This window comes from Chelonia mydas, chromosome 6 (assembly GCF_015237465.2).
Source record: "Chelonia mydas isolate rCheMyd1 chromosome 6, rCheMyd1.pri.v2, whole genome shotgun sequence".
Lineage (NCBI taxonomy): Eukaryota > Metazoa > Chordata > Testudines > Cheloniidae > Chelonia > Chelonia mydas.
This window is the reverse complement of record NC_051246.2, coordinates 102,928,054-102,946,139: the sequence shown is the minus strand read 5'-3', so window position 1 is coordinate 102,946,139 and position 18,086 is coordinate 102,928,054. Positions and strand designations below refer to the sequence as shown.

At 41.2% G+C, this 18,086-nt stretch overlaps 1 protein-coding gene across 1 annotated transcript in view; it reads left to right on the top strand.

Moving 5' to 3' along the window:
* The window catches only part of CATSPERB (cation channel sperm associated auxiliary subunit beta), a 99,990-nt gene that overhangs the window by 28,138 nt on the left and 53,766 nt on the right, over positions 1 to 18,086 (top strand). The window contains exons 9-16 of the mRNA XM_043549755.1: positions 991 to 1,023; positions 1,606 to 1,672; positions 11,034 to 11,080; positions 11,867 to 12,019; positions 13,005 to 13,157; positions 13,791 to 13,935; positions 14,691 to 14,842; positions 16,149 to 16,303. Coding sequence (XP_043405690.1) covers positions 991 to 1,023; positions 1,606 to 1,672; positions 11,034 to 11,080; positions 11,867 to 12,019; positions 13,005 to 13,157; positions 13,791 to 13,935; positions 14,691 to 14,842; positions 16,149 to 16,303 — 905 coding nt within the window. The remainder of the gene's footprint in view (positions 1 to 990; positions 1,024 to 1,605; positions 1,673 to 11,033; positions 11,081 to 11,866; positions 12,020 to 13,004; positions 13,158 to 13,790; positions 13,936 to 14,690; positions 14,843 to 16,148; positions 16,304 to 18,086) is intronic.

Sequence of the window (18,086 nt, the reverse complement as noted above, 5' to 3'; positions counted from 1 at the left end):
TTATTTAATACCTTAAACAACACTATTTATGGATAAATACCATGGAAGCAGTGTGTTAGGTGTAGTGAGTGCATCAGGCTTGATAGGAGTTACCGTTACAGAGCAGCGAACCCTTTGTCAGTAGGCATTGTGGGTTCTGAGGGTCACACTCGCTCACTAAATGGTAATTTTGCCTGAGTAAGGATTTATGGATTAAGATTTAAGGATTTGACCTGATGTGATTACTAATTTACCTTGTTTAAAGCTCAAAGTACATGTCACTAGCCAAATTTTGCCCTTATTTACACCTGAGCAAATCAATAGAGATTTGTGTGAGTGTAGCTGCAAACAGAATTTGGCTCCATGTACTTCTATATACTTACAAAATGAAGCTATGAGAATAAAATTAGACTGATTTGTAACTGAAATATTTATATAATTAAAAACTCCTAATTACAAGTTGTCAAAACAAATCCTATTAACTTTTAAATAATTTGTAATGTTCATGTTTCTACAACTTATTGCAGACTGGATAGCCAGTGATTTTCAATCAGTTTATATTGGAGAGAGGCCTAAATCAAAACCCTGGATTCAAATGTCCCAACAACTTGAGGAAATTCAAAACCAAATTGGGATCTGAACTCTGGAGCTCAGACCTGTCTGTCATTTCTGTTAATCATGAACATATTTAATAATAAGTGATAGGAAAAGCATTTGTTGATTGTTAATGACTGGCTGGAGAATTTGAATATGCTTAATATTATTGTTCATGAATTGCCAAGAAATGCCCTCCCCTATTGATTATTTTAATATGTATATTACATACAAAAAACTATGCTAAAAGAACATTATTAAGGTTGCAAAGTCAAGCATTCAACATTTAGTAAATACCAAAATTAAGGCTGTGTGTGCAATCTTAATTTCATCCCCTGGTGCACATGCATTATGATGATCTTTAATTACATGATAACATACTAGTATTACTAATTTTTTGCTTTCTTTTTTCCCTAGTTCACCAAACCGAGCTTCTGTGGCTTTGAAAGGGTGAGAATCTTGGAAAAGCAGTTTTCTTAATTTTCTGTTTGTTTTCCGTGTTTACAGTATAAGATCACTTTACTCCAATGAATTAATATTTTTAAAAAACCACAGAAATATTTTTAATTTCTGGGTTAGAAAACCACAATTGCCTAACCGTTCACAAAATCATTTTAAGTTAGGCCAGCCTACTAAGAATAATACAGCAGAGGGAATTGTAGGCACGCACAATTTACTTTCTCAGATTTGAACTTGGCTGTGGACACTGAGTAGCATTATCATGGGATCTTTTAATAACTACCACTTATCAAGACTTTGTTCGAAAAATTACACCTCCAACAGCTTTATGTTCAGGCCTTGCTTATTCTTGACTTGGAGATTCAGGAAGTGGCTGTATTCTCCAACTCCTCTTTTTCCATCAACCTGTATTTATTCTTATCTACGTTATTGATCAAGCCCAACCCTCCTTGCACCTTCCAGTGTCTTTGCAGGATTCTTTAATGCAAACTAAGCTATTATTTATGTACAGAAAAATTATATCACAAAGGGATGCAATTATTTTAATTATGTATTTCCCTCTGTTTCTCATAGGATGATTATTTCAGAGCAAATGTATGGTATAATGTGCAATGTCTAGCTAACAAAGAGAGCTATGAAGGTGAGAAGTTCAGATGTAAAAAATTTTTAAATCTATGAAATGGGAGAAAAGGAAAAAATAGTAAAGCCTAGTTAGGAACTGAGTTGTGTTCGGGTTAATCACTTAACCTGGGGTTTTCACAGGAGCCAAAGGGAGTTAGGCATCCATATCCCACTGAATTTCCATGGCATTTGGGCACCAAACTCCCTTAGGATCTTCTGAAAATCCCAGCCTTAACTATAAAGTGTCTTTAGTTTACGGGCTGATCCCCCAACCATTCTCCCACAACTTATCCACCCATGAAAAAGGCTAAAAAACAGTAGAAGTGCTGTGGTTCTTCTTTGAGTGGTGTCCCTGTGGATACTCCACTTTAGGTGCACATGTGTGTCTGCACCTTTGATGGGAGATTTTTGGTAACAGTGCCTGTTCTGCCCATGCATGTGCTCACACATCCTTGTGCCACATACCAAGGCTGCATGGGCAAACCGTCCTCAATTCCTTCTCAACCACCTGCATCCAGAGATGGAGTCTAGTATGTGCCTGTTTAATGTGTTCCTGTTTCTCCCCCACACACACACACACTTTTATTAGTGTTTTAGCTTTATAGTTAGTTCTGAGTCATAGTAGGTTTAGTACCTGATAGTTGGAATGTTTGTTTTCTTTTCTTTTCTTTTTTTCTTAAAATATGTACATGTGCATGCGCGCGCACGCGCACACACACACGCACTTTTTTTTCTTTTTCCCCTATTGACGGGTTTGAACAACTTTTTCTTCTGTTGGTGATGCTGGGCTCCCTGGGATGTAAAAGGCCCCTCTCTTGTTGACAAGCGATCCCTGTTAGTGACAGGCATTCCCACTGCATTCATTGTTTTGGAGAGTCTCACATTCCCAGCAAGTGTAAAATCTGCTTTTCTTTTAAGGGAAGATGCTGTAAAAACAGGGAAATTAAGTAGAGATTATTAATAATGGAGCATGCCTTAAGACTGGCTTTGGACCCAAGTACAGAAAACCCCCTGTACAGGGATCCTCTGTCTGTCAGTGCCCCATCGTCATTGAGATCACAGTGATCGAGAGCTTCCAACGGGAACACAGCAACAAAACCCCGGTCTCCAACACTCTCTGTAAGGGACCAGGGCTAGGCAGTTTGGCCTAGCAGTCACAGCTGGGCTGGCGTCCACAAGTGTCAGGGACTGTAGTCAGTGAGCATGAGTCACAGGAATTGCTAAAGCTGGGTTCATTAGGCAAGAATCTCTGTCAAAGTGAGGTTAGGATCAGAGCCCGGAGATCAGAGGTAATACCAGGCAAGAGTCAGGGTCAGAGTCAGGCTGAAATCGGAGGCTGGAGTTCAGGAAACAATGTGAGGTCCAGAGTCGTAGCAGGCCCAAAAGCTGTGATGTTGCCCAGACAACTTCCTGGGGCATTCTCCAGAATTAAATAGGATGACTGGCCAATCAGAGGGCCGCAAGGTACTGTCACTCTGGCTCCCTTGGGAGGTACTTCCTGTGGCAACTATTCTCCACAGTGCTTCCTGGGGTCCTGGTGGCCCTGTGGGAACATCAGCCATCACTGGCTCTACAAACCAGTGTTTTAGCCCCCGTATCCTTATGCTCTCCTTGAGTACAGTACTGATTACTACACTGCCAGTACTTAGAGCTTCCCACTCCAAGTATAAGGAAGGGGATAAGAGGAGCAAAACAATGGAGAGTTCATCATTAAAGAAGATCCGGTCCCCAGAGACCTCAGGCCCCAAGAGGAGTGCTAGTGAAGCTCCGAGTATTAAGCATGTTAAGTCTTCAGCTAAGTCCCATACTTCTTGCTTAAGGGCTTGGTATCAAAGACTACTACTAACAAGAGACTGAATCTTCAACCTCCTTAGTGCCACCATTAGTGCCTCGCACAGCGGCCTCTGCAATATCATTGATGCCAGTACCAAGTTCTGTTCTACTGCAGGAATTCTGGTAGCTGAAAGACCTTATGGTACCAGATGAGCCTGAGTCTCCTCTTCTTGCAAGCTCTGGATGCCTCTCAGTACTGAAATTGGCCAGGCCACTGACTGCTCATGTTTCTTGGATTCCTACATCTTTGACTATCCATGAGGAGGAGTTGTCACGTTCGATACAATCTGTGGAGGAGCATTCTGACTCAGACTCTGAACTTTCTCCAATTCATTCCAGGAGAAGTTATTCCCGATTGCAGACGCAACAGACACAGGACACCAGACCCCTGCCTTCCAACAGTTGAAATGACCAGCGCTGGATTCCTCCCTCTGTGCCTTAAGGTCTCCCTCATTGGCTTTACTGTAATCCATGATCAGAGTACTGCCAGCAATTTCAAGTGGCCTCAATTCAGTCCCACAGGGAACGCAGAAGATCTTGTTCCCCAGTATTATTCATCCCTTTTCCCCATTCTGAGCGTGAGGAGACCTTTGAGGAGCAAGAGGCAGGGGCAGACAAGGCCGTGACCCCCAACTCAAACATCTCATCCTCACTGGATGTGTCAGTCAATAGTCGTCCCACCATCACTATCATTAGCTGACAGCTTTAGATCATTCCAGGACCTGATGAAGTGGGTCACTGACACTCTGTAAAATCCACCAGAAGATGTCCAGGATTCCCATCACAAGCTCCTGAACATATTGCACAGCTCTGCCTGAGCACAGATGGCACTGCCAATTAATGAAGCCTTCCTGGAGCCAACCAAGTCCATCTGGCAAACTCCACCAACATCCCCACCCTCCCACATGCAAGAGGGCTGATAACAAAAATGCTACATCCTGGTGTCTCAGGACTGTTAATGTACCCAACAAACTCAGTCTGGTATCTGTACCCAGTCAGGTCCTACAGTCAGTCACCTGGTGGATGAATGCATCCAAAGTTTGTGGAGGAATCCTTTTCAACCAGAATCCCCCTGTAGTCATATTAACATTGGACATTTCCCTCTGGGAATGGGCAGTACATTTAGGGTCCCACACAGTCCAAGGCAAATGATCACAACAGCAACAGCCCTTGCACATCAATCTGTTAGAATTAAGGGTGGTCAGAAATGCTTGCCTCCGCTTTCTTCCCCTACTCAAAACCAAATCTATCAAGATCATGACAGACAACATAGCATGCATGTATTATATCAATTATCAGGGCAGAGTGCATTCCCTTCACTCTGCACCAAAGCAATAAAGCTTTGGAACTGGTGCATAGCCAATCTTGGCTTTTTATCTCCTGGGTATACAAAACACCATGGTGAACGACCTGAGCAGACATTTCTCCCTAAATTACATATGGGAGCTTTACCAGGCTGATTCCCCACTCTAGCACTTTGAGTGTAGAAGGTGAGGGCCCGCAAGGATTCTAAAAATTAATACTGGCCACTCCAGGCTTGTATTAAACCCCCAGCTTTTCTCTGACCTTGGAGGAGTAGATGCTGCCACCACCCAAGTGCAAAAACCCCTTTGAGAACCCTGGAAGGCGCACTTGGGAATTTCTTCCTGTGGGGTACTGTCAAGCCCTTTCACCCGCCCTCTGGGGAAGACCTGAGAGAGAAAACAAAGGAAATCATCTGTTGCCACCAGCTAATTAAACATGCATAAACCTCTTAGGACACAAAATCCAATCCTGTTCTTAAAAAAGGTAAATTTTATTAAAAACAAAAAGAAAATACATTGAGAACTCAGGCTATTGCTAGATATAAAAAACCCACTTACAAAAATTCAGCATCAAGAATGACCTTCTTGAGGACCAGCTTAAAGGTTACGAGCAAAACAAAAGCATTTTGGGTTAGCACTGAGGAGTCCACAAGCCATAAAGAAATAAACCTAACTGTGTCTTCCTAGACATTTCCTGATCTACTTACATATCTGGGGGTTTCAACTGAGTAGTTTCTAGGTATGATTCAGATGATTTTTCATACCTGTCCCCAAGCTTCTTACACCATAGTTGCATTCCCTTCTCTCCGGGAGAACAACAGAGACAGAGAAAGGGGAAGTTTTTTCCCAGTTTTAAAAAGTTCTAGCCTTCCCATTGGCTCTTTTTTGGTCAGGTGCCCACTCCCTTTCTTTTACCTATGCAGGGAGACTTTTTAACCTTTTACAGGTAAAGCAAGTAAAGAACAACTACAGTAACTCCTCACTTAAAGTTGTCCCGGTTAACATTGTTTTGTTGTTACGTTGCTGATCAATTAGGGAACATGCTTGTTTAAAGTTGCGCAATGCTCCCTTATAACGTTGTTTGGCAGCTGCCTGCTTTATCCACTGATTGCAGGAAGAGCAGCCAATTGGAGCTAGTGGTGGGGGCTTGGAACCAGGGTGGACCGGCAGCCTCCCGCTCCCCTAAATTCCCTGTGTGGCAGCCGCCCCAGGCTATCAATTGCTGGGCAGTTCAACTGTCCCTCCCCACACTGCCATGTGCTGCTCCTGCCCTCTGCCTTGGAGCTGCTCCCGGGAGCCTCCTGCTTGGTGTGCAGGGTGGGTGCGAGAAGGGGGCTAATGTCAGGGTGTCCCCCTCCCCCCTGCGCCCCGCTTACCCCATCTCTGTAGAGCAGGGGGGACACGACAGGGCTCAGGACAGAGGCAGCTTGCTGGCAGCAGCTGCTGCCTCAACTTGCTGATCTAATTAAAAAGGCAATGTACTTAGAGTGGGGTCAGCATACTTAAAGGGGCAATGCGCATCTCTCTCTCTCTCACACACAGGGTGTGTGTCTCTGTGTCTGTCTGCCATGTTGTCTCCCCTCCCTCCATTCCTGCTGCCTTGTAGAGTGTGAGGCTACATTAACAACAATGTGTTAACCCTTGAGGGCTCAGCCGAGTGCTAGTTCATCATTTAGCAGTAAGGCATTCCCTCGGAAATATCCCACCCTCTTCCACCCTCTGACTTCACCACCTCAACCAAGCTTCACAATCATCATTGCTGTGTAGAGCATTATACTGTTTGTTTAAAACTTATAGTGTGTGTGTATATATGTATATCTATATATATATTAAAAAAAAAATTTAAACCCTTTACATATATAGTCTTTTGTCTGGTGAAAAACATTTCTCTGGAACCTAACCCCCCCTATTTACATTAATTCTTATGGGGAAATTGGATTTGCTTAACATCATTTTGCTTAAAGTTGCATTTTTCAGGAACATAACTACAACGTTAGGAAAGGAGTTACTGTACTAAGAGGGATTTTTTTTGTAGCTAACTGGATGGCTGGGTGTCCATAAAAGGGAGCTACCCTCCCCCCTTTTTATGTATCACAGAGCTGAACTCTCGAATCCTTAACATAATACTTGTAGCTTGAGGATTTCCAGAGATCAATCTTCTTGCCACGTCAGCCAACACAAAGAGCAGGAAATTCTGTTCCTGGCAGGACTCAATCACCAACCTCTAGGAGACACTTTCCTCTTTGCATGTACAAAGGGTCTTTTCTGTGCATATCCTCCAACTCCATTGCTCTTAAAGGCCATTATCAAGATCAGACAGGACCAAGCCAAAGTCATTTTGATTGCATCATAAGAACAGCCATACTGGGTCAGTCCAAAGATCCATCTAGCCCAGTATCCTGTCTTCCAACAGTGGCTAATGCCAGGTGCCCCAGAGGGATTGAACGAAACAGGTAATCAAGTGATCTATCCCCTGTCACCCATTCCCAGCTTCTGGCAAACAGAGGCTAGAGACACCATCCCTGCCCATCCTGGCTAATAGCCATTGTTGGACCTATCCTCCATGAATTTATCTAGTTCTTTTTTGAATCCTGTTATAGTCTTGGCCTTCACAACATCCTCTGGCAAGGAGTTCCATCAACTTGACCATGACAAGTTTGGTTTCCTTACCTCATCAAATTTATCTCTCACACTCCATGGCAGCTCCCAATCAAACCTCGAGTGTTGTCTCAGGATGTGGGTCAGACACTTCACCCCAATCTGAATGTCCTGCAACCTTGGTTCCTCCGTGGGCTCTCAAGATTAGAGATCACATGTTCTTTGGAAGTACAAAAGATATTGTTAAATACCAGAAAGGAATCTACTAGACATACTTTTCTTCAGAAATAGAGAAGCGGTGCCATCTTTCTACTGTTCAGTCATCTGTTTCCTCAATCTTGGAATACCTACTGGAATTGAAAAATTCAGGCCTTCCTAGGAGTTTCCATCAAGGTTCATTTAGCGGCAATAGCAGCTTTTCATGTGCCAGTCGAAGGTTTTTCAATATTTGCTCATCCAGCCACAGCGAGATTCCTAAAAGGATTTATCAATCTTTTTCTGCAGATTAGAGCTCCTACATAGCTTTGGGATTTCAGCCTAGTTCTTAACTGTCTCATGAAACAACCCTTTGAGCCATTAACTACATGCTCGCTGCTACATCCGTCTACAAAGGCTGCCTTCTTGGTGGCCATCACTTCTACTCTAAACGTTGGGGTGGCGGGTGTCTCTAATGGCAGATGCTCCCTTACCTTTTCCTTGGAGAACAAAGTAATCTTTGACCTCATCCAAAGTTCTTACCTAACGGGTCTTCTGAATTTCATATCATCCAAACTATTCACCTTTCTTTTTTTTTTTCCCTTCAGCCACAGTCTACACAGTCGTCTGCTTTTAATGCACTAAATGTTAAGAGGACATTAGCCTTTTACTTGGATAGAACTAGGCCATTCAGGAGGTCCCCTAGACTCTTTGTTTCTACTGCAAATAGGTCTGAGGGAGAAACTGTCTCTATTCACAGACTTTGTAAGTGGATCTTTGGATGTATTATTGCCTGTACAGATTAGCTGAGGTTACACCTCCTCTAAAAGTGACTGCACACTCTACGAGGTCACAGTCTATATCTCTAGCTCTACTCAAAGACATTCTGGTTGCTGAAATCTGCAGGGCTGCAACATGTTCCTTGATGCAAACGTTTTCCAACCACTATGCCCTAAATCATGCTGCAAGATCAGATGGGGTAGTAGGCAACACAGTTCTTTCTTCAGTGGTGGACTCTGTTCTTAAACTCCCACCTTCTTAAAGGGTTATTGCTAGGGAGTCACCTAAATTGGAGTTCCCCCAAGGACACTTCTCGAAGGAGGAGATGTTATTCACCTTGTACAGTAACTGGAGTTCTTCGATATGTGTCCCCGTGGGCGCTCCACTATCCATCCCCCCTTGCTTCGGAGCTGCCTTTGTGATAAAGAAGGAAATGAGAGCAGCTTGCCCACATAGACCTATATAGCCTCGATGCAGGACACAAGGATGTGTAGGACATGTGTGGGCAGAACAGCCACTGCTACCAAAAATCTCCAACCGAAGGTGCAGGGACGAATGTGCCTCTAAAGTGGAGCACCACAGAGGCACACACTTCTCAAAGAACTCCAGTTACTGCCCAAGGTGAGTAACCTCTCCTGCTGCATGAGGGATAGGCAGTAGAGAGGCTGCATGGAAGAGAAACCTGTGCCTTCTCAGTGCCCTACAGCATCGCTGTGCAGCAGTTCTCTGCAAGGCAATGCAGCGGTCCTGCTGGGATGGGCAGTGAATCTATAGACTTCACAGATCCACTGATCAGAACGCTATTTAGTGGACACAGAACAAGCAGCAGCTGCTCTTATAACCCAGACACTGCTGTAGTGGCACATAGTGGCTGCTCTGAAACCTGGCTCCAGGTTAGGGTGACAATTCTTCCCCACCTCCCTGTGTAAAGCCCATTCACTCAAGCTTTGAAAAGGGAGCAAAAATTTAACCCAGACGATTACACACTGGTTTAAACTATTTACAGGTGTATTTGTGTAAACAGGTTTCAGAGTAACAACCGTGTTAGTCTTTATTCGCAAAAAGAAAAGGAGTACTTGTGGCACCTTAGAGACTAACCAATTTATTTGAGCATGAGCTTTCATGAGCTACAGCTATTTTACACAGGCAGATTGAAATCAGCATTCCACAAATCCAGTTCACAAACTCTATTCCATGTAAATGCAGTCTATAGAGTAAGCTTGTCCATATACCAGATTTGTCATTTACCTTACCTGTTTGTTCAGTTGGTTATCATTTCCCAGTTCTCCTTTTATTCATTCAGTGGACTACTTAGCATAAGAGAGGGGAGTGGAGGAAAAAGGATTAAAACAGGAGGTATGGAACAGAATACAGTAGAACCTCAGTTATGAATACCAGAGTTACAAACTGACTGGTCAACCACGCACCTCATTTGGAACCGGAAGTATGCAATCGGGTAGCAGCAGAGACAACAACAAAAAAGTAAATACAGTACAGTACTGTGATAAACGTAAACTACTTAAACTTTTTTTTTAAATAAAAGAAGATTTGACAAAGTCAGGAAACGGTTTCTGTGCTTGTTTCATTTAAATTGAGATGGTTAAACGCAGCATTTTTCTTCTGCATAGTAAAGTTTCAAAGCTGTATTAAGTCAAAGAACCACCATAATGTTTTGTTCAGAGTTACAAACATTTCAGATTTACAAACAACCTCCTTTCCTGAGGTGTTCATAACTCTGAGGTTCTACCGTACAGTATCTTCTTGTAGATCCACGTCCCCTCCAAACCTCTTCGTCAAGGGGAAATGAAAGAAACAATTATCCTAAAATTGCTCCCCATGTAGCTAACTGTCTTTTAGCAGTGCTGTGTGACCTTTTAGCCATTTCCTGTTCTCACTTGGTGAAATGAAGGCTTAGCTGTAGGAGATTCTAGCTTAGCAACAGAGCTTTTCACTTTTTCATTTATAGCCTTTCCGGTTATCCGTCAACTGAAAAATACTTTTCATATCTAAAAAATACAAATTTCTTTATTTTACTGCTCTGATCCTCAAACTCACAGATTTTGAAGAATTCTCCTGAGGAGAGGGACTGCCACTTAAAGGCTTCCTGTCTCTCCACTAGTGCAGAGCCAAACTCCCAGCAGCCTTCTAGGAGTTCCCTCAACCAAAGACGTTATTTAACCAGAACCCTGAAGGGGATTTTCAAATGGTGGAGGGGGACACAATGTAACTTACCTAGACTCTGGTGGGACGAAGAATCAGGTGGAACTGGAACCCTAAAGAGAACCCATGGAAGAGTCTCTATAGAGTTGGATGAAATGTGGCACATACCACAGAGGTGATAGTTCCCTTTCCAGCCTGCCTAAACCCAAATCAGCTTGTACAGGTTCCCCCTCTGAATAAGGAACAGAGTTGGTGGTGTGTGGGGAGTATAACATTTTTATTTATTTTTTTATATTCATACGCATACACACACATTATATGAGCTGATATAAGCTTTTATTTTCAAAAGTGCTGAGTATGTTCGGTACTTAGCTGTTTTGAAGAACTGGCCCTGATTCTGGGAAATCTGTCCCATAAAGATGAAACCATATTGGTCTTTTTATAAAACTATATTACAGCTATTTCATGCTGACTTTGACTTTTAGATAATACCTTTTTTTTTCCCCCTAGTGGATTACATTAGCCTCTTGTTCAACAAAGATAAGACATTAAGCCAGGTATGGTAGTGCAGTAAACCAGGTAAGGTTTGCATTGGTTGATCGTAACTGCAGTGCTAATGCAACAGTATTCCCACTGATATCAGTCTATATTTTTTAACTTCCTATTTCTTTGCCATTTTTCTGTCTGAACATGTAAAGTCTTGATGTCACAGCTCATTAGTAAAAAGTTGGCACGCTATATCTCCCCTAATTAGTTTCCTAGCTTTAAAATTGCTTTCCAAATTAATATGCAATAACATTTAGCTCATACTATGACCCTGTTGATACTTCCATTGGGTGACATTGGTGGCCCCAGCACCAATGTGGATCCCACTAAAGTCAATTAGGCTCCACATGGGCACACAGGGCTGTCTACGCGGATCTAGTTGAAGATCAAAGGGTCTAAAGTTGCAATTGTTTACTTGAGCCGCTTCCTTAATCCTCCAGGAAAATTCTCATTAACTTCCACTTACTTACTAGTTCCCATTTGTCCATATCACAGATCCAATATAGAGGTAGGCTTGGTTTCAGATGGTTGTCAGTTTCTGCCCAAAAGAAGAAATCCAGGACCCGAGTAAGACTAAATCTGGTCTTGCTGAAGGGATTTGTGCGAAGGCTTGTGCAGTTTTGTTAGTCTAATGCTCACAAGCATTCCATTGAAGTCAATGGAGCTGAGCCAGTTTACACCAGCTGAGGATCTGATCCTCCATTTTGTTCTGAAACCAAGCTTATGATACACTATATAAAAACCCATACAAACTTTCACCATATTGAGTTCCTAATCCCATATTTCCTTCCTCTTAGGCATCTACCTGTTTCTATAGTAATGATCCATATACAGAATGGTACAGTTGCTTACCCCGTAGATTTCATGGTGGAAAGACACTTTCTAGACGAGTAGTGGCATTTCTTGTTGACTATCAGCAGAACACTGGAATAGGTCTTATAAATGTTCAGGTACAGTATGGAACCGCAGGCATAATTTCTGCCTCCTAACACATCTGAACTTTAATTTATAATTTAAATTACATTGCCCATCCTTCCATGCCATTCTGTTGTTCTGTCCAAGACCATGGCTTTTGGATAAAGGATGCCAAACTGTATCAGTGATTATTAGAGGAGGGGAACTGAAACTTAGGAGATCTGAGTTCTGTCCCTGACTCTTTCACGGGTTTGCTTTTTGGACAAGTCACTTCACCTTTCTAGGCATTAGTTTCCCCATCTGTAAAATGAGGATAATAAAAATTTATTAATCTACAGTGACATTCTCCCCTGTGCAGAAGTCCAGGGCAAGGCCTGTGTTGGATGGAAGTGGTGCATTGGCTTGGTATTGGACTTCTGCACAAGGATGAACTTCACCTTAGTGTTTGCAGGCCCTTTTTGAAATCCTTGCATGGAATGTGCTACAGAAGTGTGAAGTAGTAAAGGTATATTTCTCCTTTATTTCTGTATATAAAATGGGTCCTTCTTTAGGTGCGTTGCACTGAAAAAGGTTATCTGTGCAAATGGCTCTTCATGAGCAACTATATTTTGATGAGGAAAATCTAACATTTTATTGCAGTTTCCAGGGTGTCTTGCAGCACAGCTGGAAACCCAGCTCTCCTGGTTCCGAGTACTCTGCTTTATTCACAACCCCTTTTCTCCCTCTTCAGAACTTAAGTTTTAATCTTTTCTAAATGCCACAAAAGCCTTTCCCTTCAATTACAAGAAATTAGGGAATGTTTCTATTTGACCAGTCAATGAAAAGCAAAAATTTGTGCCCAGTTACACAATAATGTGCAGGTTTCTCTCTCTAAATTCTGTGTATTACTGTGTATGACATAAATTTATAACTACTTAAATGTGCTATACATTCTTTCTCTTATGATATTCTGTATGCTAGTGTTTTAATGACTGTGCAAAAATTGTACATGTCTATAGTTAATATTTTTTTTCTCTTTAGAATAAAGCAGTGGTCTCAGTGTACAAGATAACAGACCACAAATTGAACAGGCAAACAAAATTTCCAGTATTCTGGTTTCCAGACCCTACGTTTTTGCCTTTTGGAATGTTTTTTCATCCAGGAAGTCACTTTCTCTATGTTTATGGAAGCCAGGTGTGCATTTATGGGAATATATATGGAAGTGAAGTATAATTTTAATGGTGATTTTTAGGAATGAAAGATCCAGTTTTGTTCCCCTTGAGGAAATTTTGTAAAACTCCTATCGACTGCAGCAGAAGCAAGATGAAAATGAGAAACTGTCATGCATTTTCTAACTGTGGGAAGAAATAACTTTTCTCACAGGGCCTCATTCTGCAGCCCTTGCTACTACTGAACAGTGTCTGTGAATGGTCTCATTTAAATCACGTGTGACTTTGTGGAGTGAGGTACTGCTCATCTTAAGTAAGGATAGGCCTTTAATTGGGGCGGGAGGGAGGAAATACTCAAGTAGTGAGTTATAGTTAATTATGAACAAATTTTAGTTACAGGGAAACCTTGTAATACCAGATAGGGGTTATTTTCTAAAAACATCAAGTTGTAGATATTGAGACAGCTTGGTATTTCTGTAATACTCATGTATGTATGCAATAAAATGTATTGCATTTTTATAACTGTGGGGCTGGGGTGTTTACTTTGATTATTTCCAGCAAATGTTAATTTGAAAAAGATTCTGTCTCTATAATACTCTATGAACAAGCTGTGAATGCAGATAGCAGTTCAACAGTCACAATTGTTTCTTTTCCATAGGTCTGGTTTTCTGAGGATGGAGGCAACACTTTTATGTTGTTAATCACTCTGGAGAATGAAATAGTTATAAAAACAAATACATGTGTTTATAGTCACTCAATTGCATTTGTGACAGACAAGGGAAGCATCTTCTTTGCTAAGGCAGGTGAGGAATTCAGAATTAATTCTGCAGTGGTCAGGAACTGACCCAGGGCAGCTGCTTTGCTAACCATGCTCCGGAAAAAACAATTAAAGCTAGTTTTTTGTTACATTATTTTACAGTACATTGGCTGACGGGATTCAAGAAATCTTTTAAACTGCTACAAAAAATAATGTATTCAATTCATATCTTCTGTTAAGTTTTGAATGAACTGTCATTTGGTTGGAAAACTCCTTGTGTTACTAACATTAACATACACATCTAAAACTGCAAAGCAGATAATCTGATTGGGCTGAGCATCAATAATGGTATGCTCTACACTATGATAGAAGTCAGTGAGAGTTTTGTCATTGACTTAACTCATTGCAGGACTGAGCCTTGAGGCTTTGAGCCTGCGATGAGTATGTATGCATGGATCCCTTGACCCAGGCAGAACCTCTTTGACGATAATGGACACAAGGGCCTATCCCAGTGCTCAGTGCAGGATCAGGACCTTAAATAGTATGTGCCTTAGGAGATAATCATTCAATTACATTTGTTTGTGATTTTGCTCTAAACCGTTTTTATTTATTAACTTACCATAAGCTTGTTTCTTCAAAGATTTTTGAAAACAGAGGCTTCATCCTGAGCCATCACAGCTCCCTCAGAAGCCGGCAGCACCCTTCAGCCCTATTGCAATAAACGTAAACTCACTATGCTACCAAGTTTTGCTTGTGCAGGTGCACGTTTTCAACTTGTTGTCCTATGTTCTCTCTCTGTAGGTTTAGAAAGATATACAAAGCTTACGACATCAGCACACAATGTTTTCAATTTGTACTACGACCACTTGGGGTCTTTAAATATAATTTCTCTGAATGAATCAGTCTCTGATAGTCTGGAAATAAGACTGCTTGATGTTATCACTCTAATGCAGGTTAGTTGTATAACCAAATTATCAAACTGTTGTAGAATACTTTTAAAACCACTCCTCCCTCCCAGTGCACAAAGTTCAAGGAAACTGGGTTTCATTTGAGGAGGTGGATGGACAACTGCAAGGATGCTGTGCAGCGCCTGTTTGGGTATTTCTAGTCCACAACCTGGAATAAGTCACAGACCTTTCTTTCTTTTATGCTGAGCACAATTGAGTGTGGATCTAGTAGTCCATCTCTCCATTCCATCTCAAACAGCGTCGTCTGACCATCCTGTGGGTTCAGCACAAGTTTGCACAGGCATTTCCCCACTAGCAGATGGTGCAATGCTGTGCTTGAATAGAGCAGAGGGCTTTGAGTGTGCCCTTCACACATAAGTGGATTTCACCTTAAATGGAAGAGAGCTGAATCACCCAGTGCTGCTCACACATAGAGCGGGTGCTGGTAAATTGCATTTCTTTTTATATAGTATCTTTCACGCAAATTATTTGTCAATGCTTTGTAGAATTTGAGTTTAAATAGTAACATTTTACTTAAGTGAGCAGAGCAATTCCCATGCATATGGTGAGACAAAATAATGTACTGAATAATACCAAAAGAAGAGAAGGTATGAAGGTAAGAACTATGAGGAAATGAGCTTTCTTTCACAGTAATAGAGAGAAGCGCATGATGCGGGAATAAGAAGCAGGAGGTTGAGTGGAGTTTAGTCACTCATAGGTAAAATCTGATCAGTCTATGGGCCTAAGCAACATGGCTAACCTAAAAAAATAATCACATTTCAATTATAAATATTGCAGGAAATGTGACCCTGGTCCATAGGTGCTAATAATGATGCAGTAAGAAGTTGGCATAATACCTGTTAAATCAAATGGGCAACAAGTAATTGTCCAATAATATAGTCCTTGTACTTACTGGGTTTTTTTCTTACTATTTAAAAAAAATCAGTGAACTCAAAAGAAATACCTTTGTTGCCATTTAAAAACATTTGCCGACAGTTACACATCTCGGATGCTGCAGTTTTCCCTTTACTTAGCAAAGGAAATGACTGCTGTACCTCAAATACCACTCTCTTAAGCTTGGTTACTGTTGCCTTTTTAATGGGGTAGTATCTATTTTTAGAGAGTCCTGTAGGTGTTAGAAAATATTTGTAACATTTTATGTGAGGAGAAAAAACAGATTTTAAATGTGCTTATTTTACTAATTTGTCTTTTAATCAGTTTTCAAGGCATCAGCTCAATTTTCTATTTTACATTGTTTAGGCAAACAATAAAAAGAAAAAGGATAATCACCAACATTTTCCCTTCATTCTAGGAGGATGACATAGGTTTTGATGGCCCATTGTCTCCACAATACATCACTGAACAGCAAATGGTATTTTTTGAACATATCCCATTGAATGGAAAATCAAGAAATATTCAAAAGTCAAGATTTTCTGATCTGCACAAAGGCAAAGTGTTACAATATAGGTAAATAGATTAACTCTTGATATATTATTAGTATCAAAGAGCATTCAATATTTTCATGTTTTAATCATTTAAAAGGGCATTGCTAAATACTTTTTTTCATAGTTTGTATTTTATTAAAATGTTTTAAATATCATTTTAGGAATGTGGAAACATTAGGCAAAGAGTTGCCCTCAATCATACTTTGCAAACCTACTGGCTTTAATAGGGTTACCTGGGTATAACCAAGGGCAGATTTTAGCTGAATATAGATTTTTCTGTCAATTTTTACTTTTTCCATTCTGCAAAGGATGGGTCCAGTCTGCAAGCAAAGCTTGCACTGAAGTCTAATAGATGCTCAGTGGCCTTTGGAAAGCCTTTCTTTGCCAGATGGTTAACAGCAAACATTGGAAATTTGACCCACTTGCCCTCTGATTGTCCAGTGAAGCAACGACGGCAGCAAACAGTCTAGATAAAATAGCAAAGTCATGAAGGAAGCGGTGTTTACTAGGAGACGAGTAAGTCCAGTGAGGGTTCAGTGGTAGTTTTATTTGATTTAGGACTGTAGTATCTAGCCCTTACATTTGTGTGTGTGTGTTTTAATGGAGCTTGGATTTATTGCAGCTTTTTATTTACTTCCTTCTTGTGTACACTAACGTCATGTGTTAAATCAGCCCAACACTGGTGTGAAGGGTTTTTAGAGATAGTTGAGACCACATAAAGCTTCATTTTGGTCTAGTTCCTGTATTGCTTCTGATTATTTTTGGTTTTAAATTTTGCAAATGAATGTAATGCTCATGAAAATGTCCTAATACTGCTCTGCCAGTTTACATCAGCTCTGCTTCTTCAGCCCAGTGCCTCATTTCCACAGCAGCAGACAGTCATAACCTAATTCTGTGTTGACTTTGTGTTGTATATAAATGTCTACTAGAGTATTCAATATCATTAGAAACAGTTTCTCTGTCTAATGAGCTAAACCTTACCTTCTGATTGCTGTGTGAAGTACATTGTGGCAGTACTAATGAACAGGCACCCACCTGACACAAACCGCCACCAGTACAACTCTTTGCTTGTCTCAGCAGACAGGCAAAGGGCTGCATAGGTAAAGAAACAAATCAACTGTGTCAATCAGCAGTTATATTTTAAATATGCTTTGAGCTCTGAAGCAAACCAAGCTTCCCCACTCTACCCTTGCCAGCAGTCACCTGTCTTTCTTCAGAAATAACAGTAGAAATCATCAGTACAGCCTCTTTCACTCTTCTTTCCCTTTGCATCTGGATTGATTTTTTTCAGCTGCAGCTTTCTGATGCACCAAGAATTTACTTCAAGCTTTGTCTACATTATGGAGTTGTTACAAAAAAAATTCCTACCATTTCTAAGACCAGTTCAGCTGCAGTAGTGCTGGGACCACGGGGAACCTTAGTGTAGATGTTTCTCTGGCTCTGGCAGCATTTTTAGCACCATGTGTGTTAAAACAACATGGTGATTGAAAACAGCTACCATCGTAAGAGAGCCTCTGCACTAAGTCCTCCAGAGGCAGGAACATAGTAGAAGAGGAACAGAGTGGCAGTGACTGTTTTTGTAGTCCATGGGCTGGAATATCAACTTCAGAGGGGTTGCACTGGAGCTCCACAGCCTGCCTGCAGGTTAGGAAGTGAATTCTATCTCTGCAACTCGCACCCAACATTGTACACAGTCCAACTGTTCTGGCTTTGTGCTGGAAACAGACATGGGTAATTTCTACTCTAATAGACCTGACTAGCACCCCAGTTCATGAAAGCATATCCATTCAGGAATGGTGGTTAAA